We start from the raw sequence: 16117 nt of genomic DNA, 5'->3' as shown, positions 1-16117 counted from the left end.
CTTGGTGCATAAAGAAGATCTGTAAAGTTGCAAAGACTAAAGTCTCAAATCCAAAGAGATATTCTTTATATATCTCCTAGGAGATCTATAGGAGTCAACCACACCTACCTAAAACGGCTCGTTCTAACACGCCCCCACATGTCTACGTCACGATGTGGGAAGATTTGCATAACACCGCCCAAATGTTCACGCAAAGAAAGAAGGTGTAACTTTTATTCTCGCTGTAGTATTGTTGCTGCCGCCATGTCGTGAAGACGGGGTCGTCACATGTGTTTCGTTGTGAAAGCGAAACTACTTTGTTTGGCCTTCCAAAAGAGGACGATATCTGCTTCGTCATGCCTAGAGCTGATCCGTGTTGGTCTCTGAGGAAATACATCAACTTCGTGCTGTGAATCGCCGGATCGGCTTTCACCGTGGACGAAGCGGAGTCCAGCCCGGGGTCGTCACATGCAACGCATAAAAAGACAGTATAAGTCATTATAATCCGTAATTATGTCCCCACTGGATGCAACAAATGCCTGGTTTATAATGGGTTTTAATGTTTTTGTCTCGTCGCTCCAGCCGGACAGGGCATCACAGTATGGTAGGGGCGTAACATTTCCGTCACACGCTTGAGGTATTCGGTCAATCACAACGCACTGGATAGCTGGCCAATCACAGCACACCTTGCTTTTCAGACCGATGAGCTTTGTAAAAATCGACGCGTTTCAGAAGGCGGGGCATAGAGGAGAAACAATAATGTACAGTATGTGGAAAATAATGTGTTTTTTGAACCTTAAACCACATAAACACATTTCATTACACCAAATACACAAAATAATGTTCTTTTTAGCAACATCATATGACCCCTTTAAAGATGTAATCAAACAGACGATGAACACTATTAACAGCAATTATTATATGATGCTATCAAACTTATAGCAAAATGTGGTAGTTCTGTATGTTGTTTCAGGGTTGGCATCATCTGAGGTTCTCTGAGGGGTTGGCATCATCTCTTCTCAGGTGTTCTGGATCCAGACTGAAGCTTGTGCAAATCCTAGCTACCACGGGATGTCAATCCTGTGGCAAAAACAGAGAAACAAATAGAGACATAATTAGCGTAGCAGACTCAGCAACTGCTTAGATGAATTCAGGAAGTTCATACAGTCAGTGATTTATCAGATTGATTCAAACATCGATTCATTAAAAAAACAGCTCATTGGGGTCATTGGTCTGTGAATTGGCCCATATTGGCCACAACATATGTTTGGTTTGAAGAATGACCAGTTTTTTTTCCCAGCAGGGTCAGCTGTCCTTCTGATTTTACCCTAATGCTTTGCTTTTACAATTGATTCACTGTGAATTTCATACAACAAACATGATGAGGCTTGTCAGTAACGGGATGGAAATGTGTAAATCAACCAATTTACACTGAATTTTAGGTTATTATCTCAAATGCATAAAGAAAATCTTGTTTATTTGGGATTCTCTTTTGCACATTTTTTCAGTGAATCTGTCAAAACATGTAATGTAGGTCATATTTAATTGTTTATGAATGACAATAACATGATACACAGCATTCCTTTTGTTTAGCATTGGGGTCCGTTATAGATCATAGGTCCACCAAATTTGAACTTTTGACCGCTAAAACCTCCCTTCACATTGGTGTGTTTTTCAGAAGGCTTGTTTTCATAGCAGGTTTTTACAAGTTTCCCATAATTACAAACTGCAGGATTCATTTAGGCCCAGAAATAACATCTGCTGCTGCCTTGACTGAACTGTGAATAAATCAGGATTGATGTGAATATAATCATGATAAACACACCCTGCTACATTCCAGCCACATGAGTGTGAAGTTTGTCATTTAGACCTAACAATTCAGACCGTAGTCAATCAAATTAATCAATCCATCTCTTCTGCCATCACCATGGACCTCCACATTAATGTTTAATAATTGTGTGGGCTGCGCTGAGTGAGTCAAATGTTTATAGTAGGACATGTAGTGTAGTCTCTCAGACTGTGGGTCATCTTCCAGCTCATCTATCTGCCAGCAGGATTATGGAAGTTTGATGAAGAGCGTAACCCGGGCACTCTCAGGCCATCACTATTTTAAAATTATGTTTTCCTTTTCTTTCTAGACTGTTCCTATATTTTGTGCAGAGTGGAGCATGTAACATATTAGTGGCCCTGTCATTGTCACATTTGTGCTTGTTTGAAGTCACACCATTGTCTTTGTCATTTTATGAAGTCACACACCATAATAACCATAATAGATGTTGCATTTCATAAATGAAAAATGCCCACATATCCCAAAAGGATTCTTTGACATTATATGCTTAAGACACAAAACAAATGCGAACAAATGCAGATTTAGATTTATCTCTATAAAAGTAGTGCTTGGCTAGGATTTAAACTGGATCAGTGGGAATACAAAATTTGACAGCTTGTAAGATATTTAATCATACATTACCATTCAAACGTTTGGGGTCAGTAAGAGTTACTGTGTACAGTGTTTACATTGTTATAAAAAAAATTATATTTTAAGTAAATGCTGTTCTTTTGAACTTTCTATTCATTACAACGGTTTTCAACATGGTCAATAATAAGAAATGTTTCTTGACGAAATCAACAGAATAATTTCTGAAAGATCATGTGACACTGACGACTGGAGTAATGGCTGCTGAAATTTCAGCTTTTTCATCACAGGAATAAATTACATTATTAAATATATTAAAATAGAAAACATATTTTGAATTGTAATAATATTTCACAATATTACAATTTTTAATCAAATAAATGCAACCTTGGTGATCTTAAGAGACTTCTTGCAAAAACAATAAACATTCTTACCAACCCAAAACTTTTGAATGGTATTCTATATTAAAAGGATAGTTCACCCCTTAGTCATTTTCTCACCCTTGTGTCATTCAGAACCCAAAAAATCAGTTCAATTTAATATGGTAAAATGGACCTAAGAGGGCTTCACTCTTATTGATAGCCAAAAACATGTGATCAAATATTTAATAAATGAACATGCATTAGGAATTGGGAATGTGTCTAAATTTGAATGATTGGTGTGTGAATTCTGTTCAAACACTGATGACTGAAGGTCAAGATGTTGGCCTGGTTTTGGTAGCTCACAAACTCTTCCCCTCTCTAATGTAGCTGCTAAAAAGTCTCAGTGGCTGGAGAAGGAGGAACGGGCACGGCAGGTGCGGGAACAGCAGCTGGAGGAGCGGAGGAGGAAGCTGGAGGAGCAGCGGCTGAAAGCAGAGAGACGGCGCACAGAGCTGGAGGAGAGACAGAGACAGAAACTTGAGAAGAACAAGGTGAGGGAATAGTGGTGGTCAGTGCAAACCCACATGACACAACCTGTTCCTCTAATTTTACACAGGATCAGAGTCCGTGAGGTTCCTGCCAACTTGCCAGGCATTGTTTTCCCTTTCAGCTCTCCAAATAAAGCTAGATGAGTTGTTTTCAGTGAAAGTGGAGCACATTGTACCAGAGCTCTAAGATTTCCCCTTTAAAAGATCAATACCATCTCCTCTGTTATTCCCAGTGCCCATTATATTTAAATGTGCATTGTAAAGTGTTTTCTAGACTTTTGTTACATTTTAAAGAGATACTCCTTGTGGCACTGTGTTTTTTAATGTTCAGGAGCGGTATGAGGCTGCCATCCAGAGGTCTGGTAAGAAGACGTGGGCAGAGATTCGGCAGCAGAGATGGTCCTGGGCCGGAGGCTTGAGCGGCAACTCCAGTCAAAGCCAGAGTGAGTTACATAAAATGCACCTACATAAACACAAAAACTGTACCTGTAGGTGTTGCTTCTGGTTCCTTTGCATATTAAAGTGCCCCTATTATGCCATTTTTAAGGTTGCTAATATTGTTTTATGAGTCTCCTAAAACAGGTTTACATGCATGCAAGGTCAAAAATCATGTTAGTTTTCTCAAAAAATAGATTTAATTTGACCTAATTTCTAAATGATTCATAAACGACTCGTGCGAAGCAGTTCAAAGAATCAGTCTCTCTAAACCCCTCCTTTCCGTGAGCCCTCACTGCTGTGATTGGTCAGATGGCGCAGTCCTTTGTGATTGGTCCAGAGCCGTAGAGAGATTGGCTCTGGATTGGTCTACCACATACAGCGCGTGTCGGAAACGAAACGCCCATTGCCATGACGAAATGACAGCCCTGGAGACTTGGCAATACATAGAAAAGATGGTATCGATTGTACCTTACTAATTTGAGCCGGAGTCTGATGATGAAACGGTTGAACAGGCTGATTGACAAGAGACTGATTCGCAAGCACGACTGGAGCAGGACATTTCTCAGTGGTAAGTGTCAAGTGTTGACAAGTTTGGTAATTATCAGATGTGATAAAACAAATTTACTCTCACGGCGAATGAAAGGTAATATTCGAAAAGGCATAATAGGGGCACTTTAACTGCCTTCGTCATCGGTGTTAGGAGTAAGCTGGATTGGAGGTGATTGTGATGTTTGAGTTTGTGATGTTTGATGAGTTTACTGAGACTGATGCATATAATAATTCTGTCTCTCTTTTTGTCATTTTTGCACATTCTATTTCTATAAAGTGCTTAAGAATACACAATTTAAAAAACTATCAACATATACATTTCCCTGACTTTTCACATGAGATGGTTTGTTTTGTCTTGCGTAAAACAGCCTCACAACCTTCTGCTCAATCCCGGCTAAACGCTCTTTACTAATGTGATAGTAACATGATTGTTTTTACTTACTGAATTACTTTGCTTCTGGAGATCATAGGGACTTTAAATGTGCAACTAGGCAAATGCAAATACTAACTGAGATCTGTAAACGCTTTTCCATTTTTACTGCAGTATCCTTCCATAGCAGTAGCTTCACTGAGGTTTGTGAGTCTCTCTAAACACACAGAAGGTGCGCGTACGCCTTGTTTACATTTTCTGCCAAGAATTTAGGCCTTTTATTTTGCCAGAAACCGAAAATGGCATTTTATTTAAATGAAAATGTACAAAAAGTCAAAAGGGGAAGGAGAAACAACTTCATAATCTACAGTTTCTAGCCTTTGTGTGTTTTATATGTCCGTATATATAACAGGAGGTGAGAATGACTTACTGAGAATGCTGGGAAATAGGGTAATGAACTTCAATGCAGCTTTGTACCACTTCCCCCATGACACAAGACCTCAATTTATAGGCTAACCAATGCTGTTTCTCCAAGGATCTTATTTTCTAACTGACTTAATGTAGTTGTTCCTCTCCCAAAAGTTGTGCACAGTCATTGCAGTCCCTGACGGTGCCCTGAGAGGAGAAGTGGAGGCAGTGACCCCATTATAAAACATGTAGACTCTTGCGATAATTAACTTTGAGCAGCGCAACTCAATAAAAATAGCAGTTGAGTTAATATTCAGACACTGCAAACATACCAGTGGTTATCCAGGACATAGATAACTATCTTTGGCTGCTCAAACAGTAGTTTTAAGGTATATTTTGACCCATATATTTACTTGGCCTATATATCAATGGCTGTTTTGTGTTTGAGGGATTCAAGTTTAATTTTTTTGACTGCTCCCAGTCGTTCCACCGTGATCCCCTCAGCATTGTGTACATGTATGCGGTGTTCTCTGGATTTTACAGGCAGATGCTCAATATCAGCAGTCAACCTGCCCAAACATGTGGATTCAGTCATAAACAAGCGGCTCTCCAAATCCTCTGCCACCCTCTGGACGTCCCCTAGCAGAAGTAAGGACACTCCTCTGGATCTAGCCCTTCCTCCACGTCTTCACAGGCTCCTCCCTTCACATAATTATGAGTTTCCATTTTACTCCCACACCTTTGATTTCTCCCTTGCGACCAATCACCTGCTCGTGTTCCGTGATCATTCAATCATTCCCTCCTTCCAAACCGTCTCCTCGTCAGTGTCTTCAGTTCGATCGATTTGATTTTTTGAAATCGTCATCATCTTTCACCGTCAACCGTTCTTAGTGGTGCTCTTTTTTTGTTTGTTTATTTTTGGTGGTGGCTTTCTCTGTTCCTTTTTCTTGATGTAACCATCTTTAAAGGTGAATACTTGCATACTTCTCCATACCTTCACATATGCGTATGATGCATGATGATACAGTGGCCCCAGAAAGTATTTGGACACTTAAGCCACACTTAAAATGTATGAATTTTACAGAACTAAAAAAATGAAATATCTAAAATTGATGCTAGAACTTTTCTTAGAACAATCTTTTTTAAGCCAACAAAGTGTCCAAATACTTATCAATTTGTGTTGTTTTATTGGTAACACCGTACAATACGGTTTGTTAATGCTAGTTAAAGCATTAGATATCATGAACTTAGTTTTACATCCTTTTATCAATCTAGGTTTAATTTAATTTGATTTGATTTGAATTGCATTTGATTCAGTATTTTAATTTTATTTTTAATTTCAAACTGTATAAATTAACATTAAAGGACATGAATTAATGTGATAAAAATTCTTAGTTCATTTTCTCTAATGCATTAATGTTAACAAATTGAAGCTTATAAAGTGTTACCGCTTTATCATTTAAAACCTAACAAAGACCTTTTTGTGAAGTGTTTAAAGTGTGCTTGTGCTACATTTTTTTGAAGTCACTTTTTTGAGTTTTTGTCACTAGCTTTGATGTTTTTTTGACATTCATACGTTGTAAGTGTCTGAACACTGTTTGTGACCACTGAATCTGCTGGCATATTCAAAAAGAGAAATGTGTTGATGGATGTATGTTCCACTCAGAAAAGCCATTTATCAGTGAATTGAGGTCTAGTTGATTTTATTTCCCCCCCAAAAATGGCTGTTGCTTCTTTTATTGGATGTACTGAGGTCACGGAACTCAATCGTAAGTAGAGCACACTCTATTTGTGAGTGCTTCCTAAAACAATAGATGGAGTAGAGCAGAAAGGAGAGTTCACAGCTAATCGAGTCTTTTCCATGAGCGGAGACTTTACTGCAGAGTGCTGATGAATGTTCAGCTTTGGGCAATATCTCTCTCGATCTCTCTTTCTCTTTCTAAAATGCCTCTCTACCTCCCCAATTGTTCTTGTGCTCTTGCTTTTCACATCTTACCATGCATTTACCTGTGGCTCTTTCTTGTTTCCCCCTTTTCTTTTCCCTTGAAAATCACATAAGTTTAGAATCAGGGTTATTGTAGTTAACCAAAAACATAAAAAACAAAACAATAAAATATAAAGAAACTTGAACTTTTTTTTTTCAGCTAGTTGCCAAGGTAAAAATTCTCATTTTTGTGAAGTTTAACTTGAAGTACTAAAATAATTAAAATATATTAAGAACACATTAAAATAAAATCTAAGATATTAAAATTAAAATAGCACTGTTGATAATGTGATGTAACTATTTCTCAGAATTAGCAATGTTGTTTATTTTTGGTGAGTGTGAAGAAACGGTTTTTTCCCACTTCTATAGTAATGCTGAACAATGTATTTTATAGTAATGTTGAACAATGTCATTTCATAACATTTAACAATGTCTCATTGTTAAATATATATATATATATACTTTTATTTTTATTTTTATTTTATTCAGGATATGTTTTATTCCTGTCTTTGTCCTTTTGTGTTAATAGTTCACCCAAAAATGAAAAATTCTGTCATCATTTACTTGTTGCAAACCTGTATGACTTTCTTCTGTGTAACACACAATTTGATACATTGATGACTCTTTAAACAGTTCATAGTGAAACACCACCATAAATAAAGTTCATATGACACTGGATTGAAGGAATATTAGTGTGAATAAATTGCAGAATTCTTATTTTTGGATGAATTATTCTTTCATTGTGTTTCAAACTTGAGTTAATTCTCACAAAAGTTTACTTTCTGTTTACTGTTCACCTTTACTGGCTTTTCAAGCATGTGGCACTCTTGTGAAATCCTCATGCGGACTCACTATCATCCATGTTGACAGCAAGGGAGACAAACACAGCTGTTTGTCATTGCAATGTTTTTATCATTATAAAAATGAATTCCACTATTGTGTGTATTGTATTCATGTAAAAGTTAGGAAAGGGATTGTTGCTCATATATTTTAATGGGAACTAATTGTTAGTCTTTTCTTGCAGCTCGTAGCATGCAGCTGAGTCCATGGGAGAGCAGCATTGTGGACAGGCTGATGACGCCCACTCTCTCCTTCTTGGCTCGCAGTCGCAGTGCTGCCAGTGTGCTAAACAAGACCAGAGATGGCCGTGAGTGACAGGATACAATCATAGTACCCTATATATTTGTTAGTAGCATTATTTAAAGTAGCTCAGGAAGAAGTTTAGCATTTTTGGAAAGACTTTTTAAACACTAATTTGCTGTATTCTTCTGTTTTTTGGGCCTGTGCAAGTCATAAATAACAGCATGAGCTTTTTCTGTTCTATATGCTGCAAATTGGGAGTTAAATGTGTTTTCTTTCATGCAGAGTCTCCATTGTGTCCGCGCTCGGCGTCTGCCAGCCCTCTCTCAGCGTGTGCTCATCGGCCACATCAACGCTGCTCTGAGCGCTGGAGGGTCACCACCAGCACACCCGATATCGCCCAGCGCAGACGAGACTCCACACCTGTGAGTTATTTAAGACTCCCTTTCACTCTCTATATCTTTCTTATTTTTCATCCATCCTGCCTGTTATATCATATTTTGCTATGATATCTATGAGATATCTATAAGTACATCTTTATTATGAAACATGTTAATGTTGCCTTATTAATGTTATCCTTAATAGTATTAAACTGCCCATTAATACAATAATTCACTTTTAAACCAAAAAACAGCAGATACTGTGAGTGAAATATCGTCCATTGTCAGATAGATTTTCAATTGTACAAATTATAATGAGAAATTAAAATTTAGAGGTAACAAAGTCTTACACCTGCATTTGAGTCACTGTCTTTATTGTTTGTCCCATCTTTTCTCAAAAGATGAGGAAGGATAAGAAGGAAAAGGAGAGAGAAAATGAAAAGGAGAAGAGTACCATCATCAAAGAGAAAGTGCTGAAGAAGAGACAGTCCATGCCATCAATGAAAACTAGAACAGAGTCCAGGTAAGATGACTGTCATCTAGTACAGTGTTTCCCAACCGGGGTGCCGTCTGTCAAGAGCATTTCCAAAGGGTGCCGCGACTAAAAAAAGGTTGGGAAACACTGATCTAGTAATTAAACAATAATAAAAAAACCAATTAAAAAAAACAATTTGAAGGATCAAATATGATTAGAAAGGAATATATATATATATATATATATATATATATAAACATATTTTATACTATATGTAAATATTGCTGTGAATTCTCAGATCTTTTCATCTCAGGTCTGAGTAAAACCTGCTTTAGATGCTCATATTCTGGAAGCACTGCCTTTCACGTGCAAGAGGAAGATACAATAGAAGCGTTTTAATGGACCTTTTTGCTCTGAGCATTTTCTAATTCTGTTAGACCAAAGCTGTGTTATGTAATGCTCTCTCTGACTAAACATTTCTCCTTTTGGTAGTAGTAAGAAGTCATAGTTTAGTTTCAAGGAATGCTATATAGATATATATTTTAGCTTTAGTTTTAAAGGTGCTTTTATGTGTTTAATTTAATCATCATTGATCTATCTCTAGGACATTTTGAAATATCAGGCCACATTTTAGGTCATGTTCTTGTCCCTGCTGTGAACATGTTGTATTAAAAAATGTTCCAGCTCAGCCATTACATTGAGCTTCTCTTCATGTTTCCAGTCTGAGTCCAGTGTCCAAACTGAGATCTGCCTCTCCTGTGACACCCAAAGTCTGTGCGTCCTCCCCCAGTCCTGCAGTATCTCCCAATCCTCCCTCAGCACGAGCGAGCCCAAGCACTCCTAAAGCCAGACCCAAGAGGGCCAGGACCCCTGCCCGCGTGGAGACCCGCACCGCCTCGCCTGTTGCCATAGAGAGGGTCAGAGAGACCCGCAGGCCTGCTACGCCTGAAGAACCAAAGAGTGAGTGTGGTGATGTTGATTGTGGTGTTGCCACAGGACTCTCTTTTAACAGGAGTTTTTCCCATTAAAACATGCAAGTTTATGTCATTTTACACTTTGTTCCTCTCTCCAGTCCTCATTTTTTCCCCGCTTCGTTTCTCTGTGTTTTCTCTAGCCTCGTCTCCCGTCCCCTCCATTGTCATGTCATCTGTTCCGGACACCCCCACTGTTGCTAGTGCACCAGTGTTATCAGTTTCTGCGCCCTCTGGAGTCCCCCAGGAGTCCCCTGTTGTCCCTGCTCTCTCACAGGTGGCTTCTCCAGCTCCTTCTCCAGGCCCTTCTCCAGGCAAACCCATGGCTGGCACCAATAACCCAGAGGAAGCCACCCGCATCCTGGCTGAGAAGAGACGACAGGCCCGTGAACAGAGAGAGAAGGAAGAGCAAGAACGTAGAGAACAGCAGGAGAGAGAAAGGTTACCTATTTCATAATAATTTAATTTGTTTTATATTATTTAAAAATATATATGGTTCTCACATGGTGCTCATGTGGGAAACGTAGGTTTGAGTCCAGCTTGCAACATGCACTGATCCCATTCCACTTTTATCTCCACAATAACTATCTATCATTCTCCACTATTCCTGTCTAATAAAGTGGCAAAATAACAATTTAATCTATAAAATGTCCACTTTTTAAACTTTTGACCCTTTGTATCCCTAATGTCAAAGCCAAACTCAACCTCAGCTAACACAAGCTCTGGTATGCTTTTAAACATGTCCTGCTCCATCAGGCCGTGTGTGGTGCGAGCTCCAGGAATAGCCTTGGCGGTATGGAGCTGTTGACGTCTGGTGTTCTCAGTGACGGTTTATGAGTTTAGCACATTTATGAGCCAAAAGGGACTTTGGCAACTGTGTAATGAGAGTTCCACACTGTTTATGCTCCGGTGCCACTGGTAACTACGGGTGCGGATATTTTGGTCACGACTAAAAAGATTCACTGATTCACACTCTCCATCCACTTTGCATTTGTCACTGTGCAATGCTTAGACCATATTTGCAGTTTAAAGTTTCATGTAATGTTACCAGCCACAGCAAAATGATCAATTTTGCAAGAGACACCAAAGTCCACTTGCATTCCCATGCCATTTTGTTTCAATAATTCACAAAGTTCAATATCTAATGCTACCTGAAGGAGCTTTTTTTTTTAATCTTATGTGTGTACAATGACTGACTGTCTTCCATCACACAGACTTCAGCACGTGGAGAGGCTAGCACAGGAGGTGGAAGAAAGGAGGCACAGGGAGGAGGAGGCACAGCTCATGGCGGAGCAGGAGAGGTTCAGAGAGGAGGCTCAACGCCTGCAGGAGGAGGAGGAGGCACAGGAAAGAGTCAAAATCGAAAAAGAAGAGAATGAACGCCTTCAGAAACAGGTCAGAAATGCAACCACATTTCCCTCATTCCTAAGTAACACACTTCACTCTGTCAAATAAAAGCTGTATAAATACATATACTGACAGTCATGTACAGTATATATGTAGACTTTCCAGCACTGAATATTGAATTGCTTAGTTGCATCAGAGCCATGGCCTGGTACTTAGTGCACATGTTCAAGACATGTCGAGCCGTGGTGCTCATATGGGAGACATGGGTTCATATCTGGCCTAGGTTGTGTCCTGATCAGTGACATTTTAGTATTATTTATATATTATTATTTATATACTATTATACTATTATTCATTAATATTTGGAATTAGTTTAGGTTTTAGTAATTTTGTTATGGGGTTTTGTATTTTTTATATTTTGAAGTTTATATTTTTAATGTAATATTTATATAAAAATTTTTTCAGCTTTATTTCAGTTGCCAAAAATTATATTAATAGTTTTGGTTTTAGTTAACAGTAACAACACTGGTCTTTAGGGTTTGATCCTTATTATATGACCTAAATTTTCTATTAAATGCTGTAAAATGAGTATGCACTTGTATCCACAATTTTAAAGCATGATGAGACAAAACAATGCTACACAAGTATGTCAGGTTCTTACAAATCTGTTTTTACTTCTAGGAATGGGTTAATATTAACTGTGCCATTTAGCGTGGTAGCATTTTTGAGGTTTTACCACCACCTGGTGTTCAAAACAGTATTTAAACAGATATTAAGTAGCTCAAGTAAGTCATGGAAATTTCCATAGCTATCATAGAATTTTCTAGTCATGTTAATGTTTCATCAGCTAAAGAAACTGGTATTTAATTAAAATTATTTAAAAAGAAACTCAACCACTAATTATAAATAATAATAAAAAATGAGAAAATAATAGAATTTCATTGGATAAAAGGTCATCAGCTGCAGATGAATAAATGGCTGCATAGAAAGCTGTGTTCAGTGTGAATCTGATCATATGATCATTGCATCTGTAGAAAGAGGAGGCTGAAGCAAAGGCCCGAGAGGAAGCCGAGAAACAGCGACTGGAGAGAGAGAAACACTTCCAGAAGGAGGAGCAGGAAAGGCTGGAGAGAAAAAAGGTCAGAAGGGTTTCCACCTCGCATTTATATTTTTCTTTATAAGGTCATTTTGAAATCATCATGCTTCTTTAAAACCCATATTACAGGGAATTGTTTGCATATCTACACAAACTGAAAACTCAGCAGTCTATTTCCTCTCCTAACTAGTCACACATGCCCACAGTAGCTTTCAGGCACAGAATGTGGTAGAGCAAAATAAAGTAACTTTTCAAGTTGACTATGTAGGATAAAAGTGAAATCGAGCTCTTGAGATTCATGCATCTGCCATAAATCATACAACGCCTTGACATACACCCCGTGATCCCATTCTGTGAACCTGTTTAATGGAGGATGGCCTTGTCCACTCTGTTCCAGTGGTGTTACCCCACCAGGGCACTACGTCTCGCTACAAGTCAGTTTATCAGGGCTGCGTTAGAGCCTCGACTCAACTGTCCTCACCACGTGGTGTGATTTTTTTGAAAGACACAATGTCCTCAGACCTTGACACACTGTAGTGTTTATTTGAATTCTGAACATTGCGTTGGCCATAAACACCTACCGCTGTCTTTTGGACTGCTTAAAGCTGCAGTTTCTGATTTTGAAACTTTGAAAGATATATAAAGGACACGAAAGATATCTATTGATAAACAGTGCCAGTCATCTTTTGTAATTTGAAGTAATGTAGAATAAAAATGTAATTAAATTAAATTAAAATATATATAAATCACTTGTGAAAATACTTATTTTTTTCTAATTTAATGCATAATCTTTCATTACAAATATATACAAAAAGAGACACAAGGGGCCAGAGAGATATCTGTCTGTAAACGGCACAATTGGAATTGAGAATAGAATAAAATAAAATAAATCTGAGACCACTTGCATTTTTCTAATTTAATATATAATTTTTCATTACTAATTATAATATCATAAACATATGAGTGAATAGTTTAATTGAAAAATTAATATGAAACGGTTCTCTTTTCACTTAAATGAGCTCCACAAGTTAGTGTGAAACCTAATGACCATGTTCTGCGGCATGATTTGGGAATGATCCAAAGAATATCTTGTGTAAATATCAATGTCACAATGTTTGCAACATCTTAAATATTTCTTCTTCATTTAACGTCATCATGTTTTACATTTTTCAAAGTTCTAAAACTTTGTTTATTTCCAGGTTTAAATTTGATTGTGAAACTCTTGAAACATTTTCCATGCTTTTCTTTTGTCTCTTCTGTGCATTGTTTTTAGCGTCTGGAGGAGATTATGAAAAGAACACGCAAAACAGATGCAGGAGACAAGGTACAGTGCCATTCTCATTTAAAACAGCCTCACTGCGGCAGTAGCAAGGCTCCAATTTCCCCTTGTGGTTCAAGAGCTCACAATCTAATTGTTTTTTTTTCTTCATGCAGAAAGACACAAAATCTCCATCTCAAGTCAATGGAAAAGCTTCAGATTCTGAGATGAATAAAGGTATGACATTAGTTTAAAATTGTTTGTTTAAGAATGTTAGTATAAATTGTGTTCATATCACTACTTAAAAATAATCTTTAGTTAGATTTGGCATTCAGTGCACTGTTCAGGTCTGTTTGAACCTTCCATTTAGATCTGTTTGAATCAGCAACAGCCCATTTACATCAGTACCACATAATGTTTTCCCTGGCTCTGTCATCGTACATGTACCTTTTTATTTTGTTGGGTCCACTTTAACTTTCAAAATCATTTTCCCTTGTTAGGAAAAGCATAAATAAAAGTTCCCACATCCACGCCTCTTTCTAAACCTCCCTTATTTAAGATTAAGCTTGTATCTGTAATATTTCCTCAAGGTTTGAAGATGGATTTGCTGCTCCATGTAGTCAGCCAGAGAGGGAATAGCGTTCTAAACTGTGTACACACTGTAACTGCTTGTTATTTGCATCATGTCGAATCCCTGTTGCAAAACCAGTGCTTTTTGTAATGGAGTATGAAAATTGGCACAGCAGCATGGTGAATCCATCACAGTCTATTTACGTAGTGCTTCGACACTCAGTAGCTGTTTTTGTTTTTCATCCAGCGGCTAGTATTATTCTTATTAGCCACTAGAAATACATACACTACTGTTCAAATTTATATTTGTTCAAAAATACAGTAAAAACTATTATTATTATTATTTACATTGTGAAATATTACAATTTAAAACGGTTTTCTTTTTAAATATATTTGAAAATGTAATTTATTCCTGTGATGGCAAAGCTGAATTTCCAGCAGCCATTACTCCAGTCTTCAGTGTCACATGATCCTTCAGAAATCATTTTAATATGCTGATTTCAAGAAACATTTATTATTAGTATTATTATTAGTATTATTATTATTATTATGTTGAAAATATTTGCTATATATTTTTGTAGAAACCCTGATACATTTTTAAATAGAATATTCAGAAAAACAGCATTTGTTTTTAATTGAAATTTAATTTAATTTTGTAATATACATTTCTGTACTGTTACTTTTAAAAATTGAATGCATCCTTTGCTGAATAAAAATATTAATTTCTTAAAAAAAAAAAAAATTCTTACTAAGCCTCAAACTTTTGAATGGTAGTGTAAATACAAATACAAAAGAATATTTTCAGAGAAAAATCCTATTATGTATTAACTAGCTGTTGTAAATACAAGGAGCACTGGCAATCAGGGAAACGATTCCAGATGAACTGCTGAAATGTTTATTCTGTCAATTGTACAACCATCTGGGAAAGCAACATTGATTTGGCAAAGGAACGCTAAAACAAGCAAGATGGCAATTTTAATAAACTATTAGCATGACATTCTGTCTTTTTCCTAGCAGCTGCTGACTACCAGCCAAGCACGGCATTGAAACAAGATGGTGTGAATGAAAGGTAAGTCCTGTGTTTGCATTTTTATATTCTGTTTCCTCAGAGGTGACAGTTTTGTTTTCTTGAACACATGGGGTGGAAACGCTGCTTTATTCGCGAATTGTTTTGCAATCTTCAGATTTTTTGCATAGATTACATTTGTAGTAGTTTAACGCACACTTAAACCATCTATTGTCTCTTGCAGTCTGTCTGTTCTTTTGGTGAATGGCGTTCAGCCTTCCAAACACGAGAATGGCCTGTCAGCAAAAGGGGAGGCATCTCACTTCGAAGAGATCATTCAGCTGTCCAATCACAACAACGGAAGGGAGAAATCAGAGACTGACAGACCTGACGAGCCAATCATGGCCTTTGAGAGCGGAGAATCATTCCTTAAGAAAACAGGCCCCATTAAGCCTCAGCATGTGGCAGGTGAGCGTCTAAAGAAGTTTCTGTTTCAGTGTCAATCTCTTCTCAGACTGCAGTGTGAACGGTGATAAATTTGAGGCAATTTGCACATTTTTCGGAGACAAATCCATCACATTTTAACAGTTCTTGCTGTATGTTATAGGGTTAGTTCACCCAAAAATGAAAATTAGGCTGTGTTTTACTCAACCCCGAGGCATCCTAGGTGTATATGACTTTCTTCTTTCAGATGAAGCCAGTCGGAGTTAGATTAAAAATTGTCCTGGCTATTCCAAGCTCTATCATTGCAGTCAGCGGGTGTTGCAGTGCTTCAGTCCAAAAGAAGTGAAAAAAAAAGCGCCCATCCATAAAAAAATGTAGCGAATCGATGCGTTTTTGTAAGAAAAATATCCATATTCAAAATGTAATAATCACTTTA

The 16117-nt window shown here is 37.5% G+C and overlaps 1 protein-coding gene across 8 annotated transcripts in view; it reads left to right on the top strand.

Annotated features, from left to right (window-relative positions):
* Positions 1-16117, top strand: part of LOC107700716 (MAP7 domain-containing protein 1-like) — a 44022-nt gene that overhangs the window by 24742 nt on the left and 3163 nt on the right. For 5 of the 8 annotated variants that reach the window (XM_016502470.1, XM_016502468.1, XM_016502472.1 and 2 more), the window contains 14 exons: positions 3145-3308; positions 3637-3748; positions 5614-5718; positions 8079-8201; positions 8420-8559; positions 8916-9037; positions 9711-9949; positions 10104-10401; positions 11175-11355; positions 12342-12446; positions 13677-13727; positions 13838-13898; positions 15246-15300; positions 15482-15705. In XM_016502470.1, the coding sequence (XP_016357956.1) occupies positions 3145-3308; positions 3637-3748; positions 5614-5718; positions 8079-8201; positions 8420-8559; positions 8916-9037; positions 9711-9949; positions 10104-10401; positions 11175-11355; positions 12342-12446; positions 13677-13727; positions 13838-13898; positions 15246-15300; positions 15482-15705 (1980 nt within the window). The remainder of the gene's footprint in view (positions 1-3144; positions 3309-3636; positions 3749-5613; positions 5719-8078; positions 8202-8419; positions 8560-8915; positions 9038-9710; positions 9950-10103; positions 10402-11174; positions 11356-12341; positions 12447-13676; positions 13728-13837; positions 13899-15245; positions 15301-15481; positions 15706-16117) is intronic. The other 3 variants (XM_016502471.1, XM_016502476.1, XM_016502469.1) reach the window with 2 other exon arrangements.

The sequence above is a fragment of the Sinocyclocheilus anshuiensis genome, unplaced genomic scaffold (assembly GCF_001515605.1).
Source record: "Sinocyclocheilus anshuiensis isolate Anshui unplaced genomic scaffold, SAMN03320099.WGS_v1.1 scaffold782, whole genome shotgun sequence".
NCBI lineage: Eukaryota > Metazoa > Chordata > Actinopteri > Cypriniformes > Cyprinidae > Sinocyclocheilus > Sinocyclocheilus anshuiensis.
The sequence above is the reverse complement of the archived record's forward strand: the minus strand, read 5'-3'. Positions and strand labels throughout refer to the sequence as shown.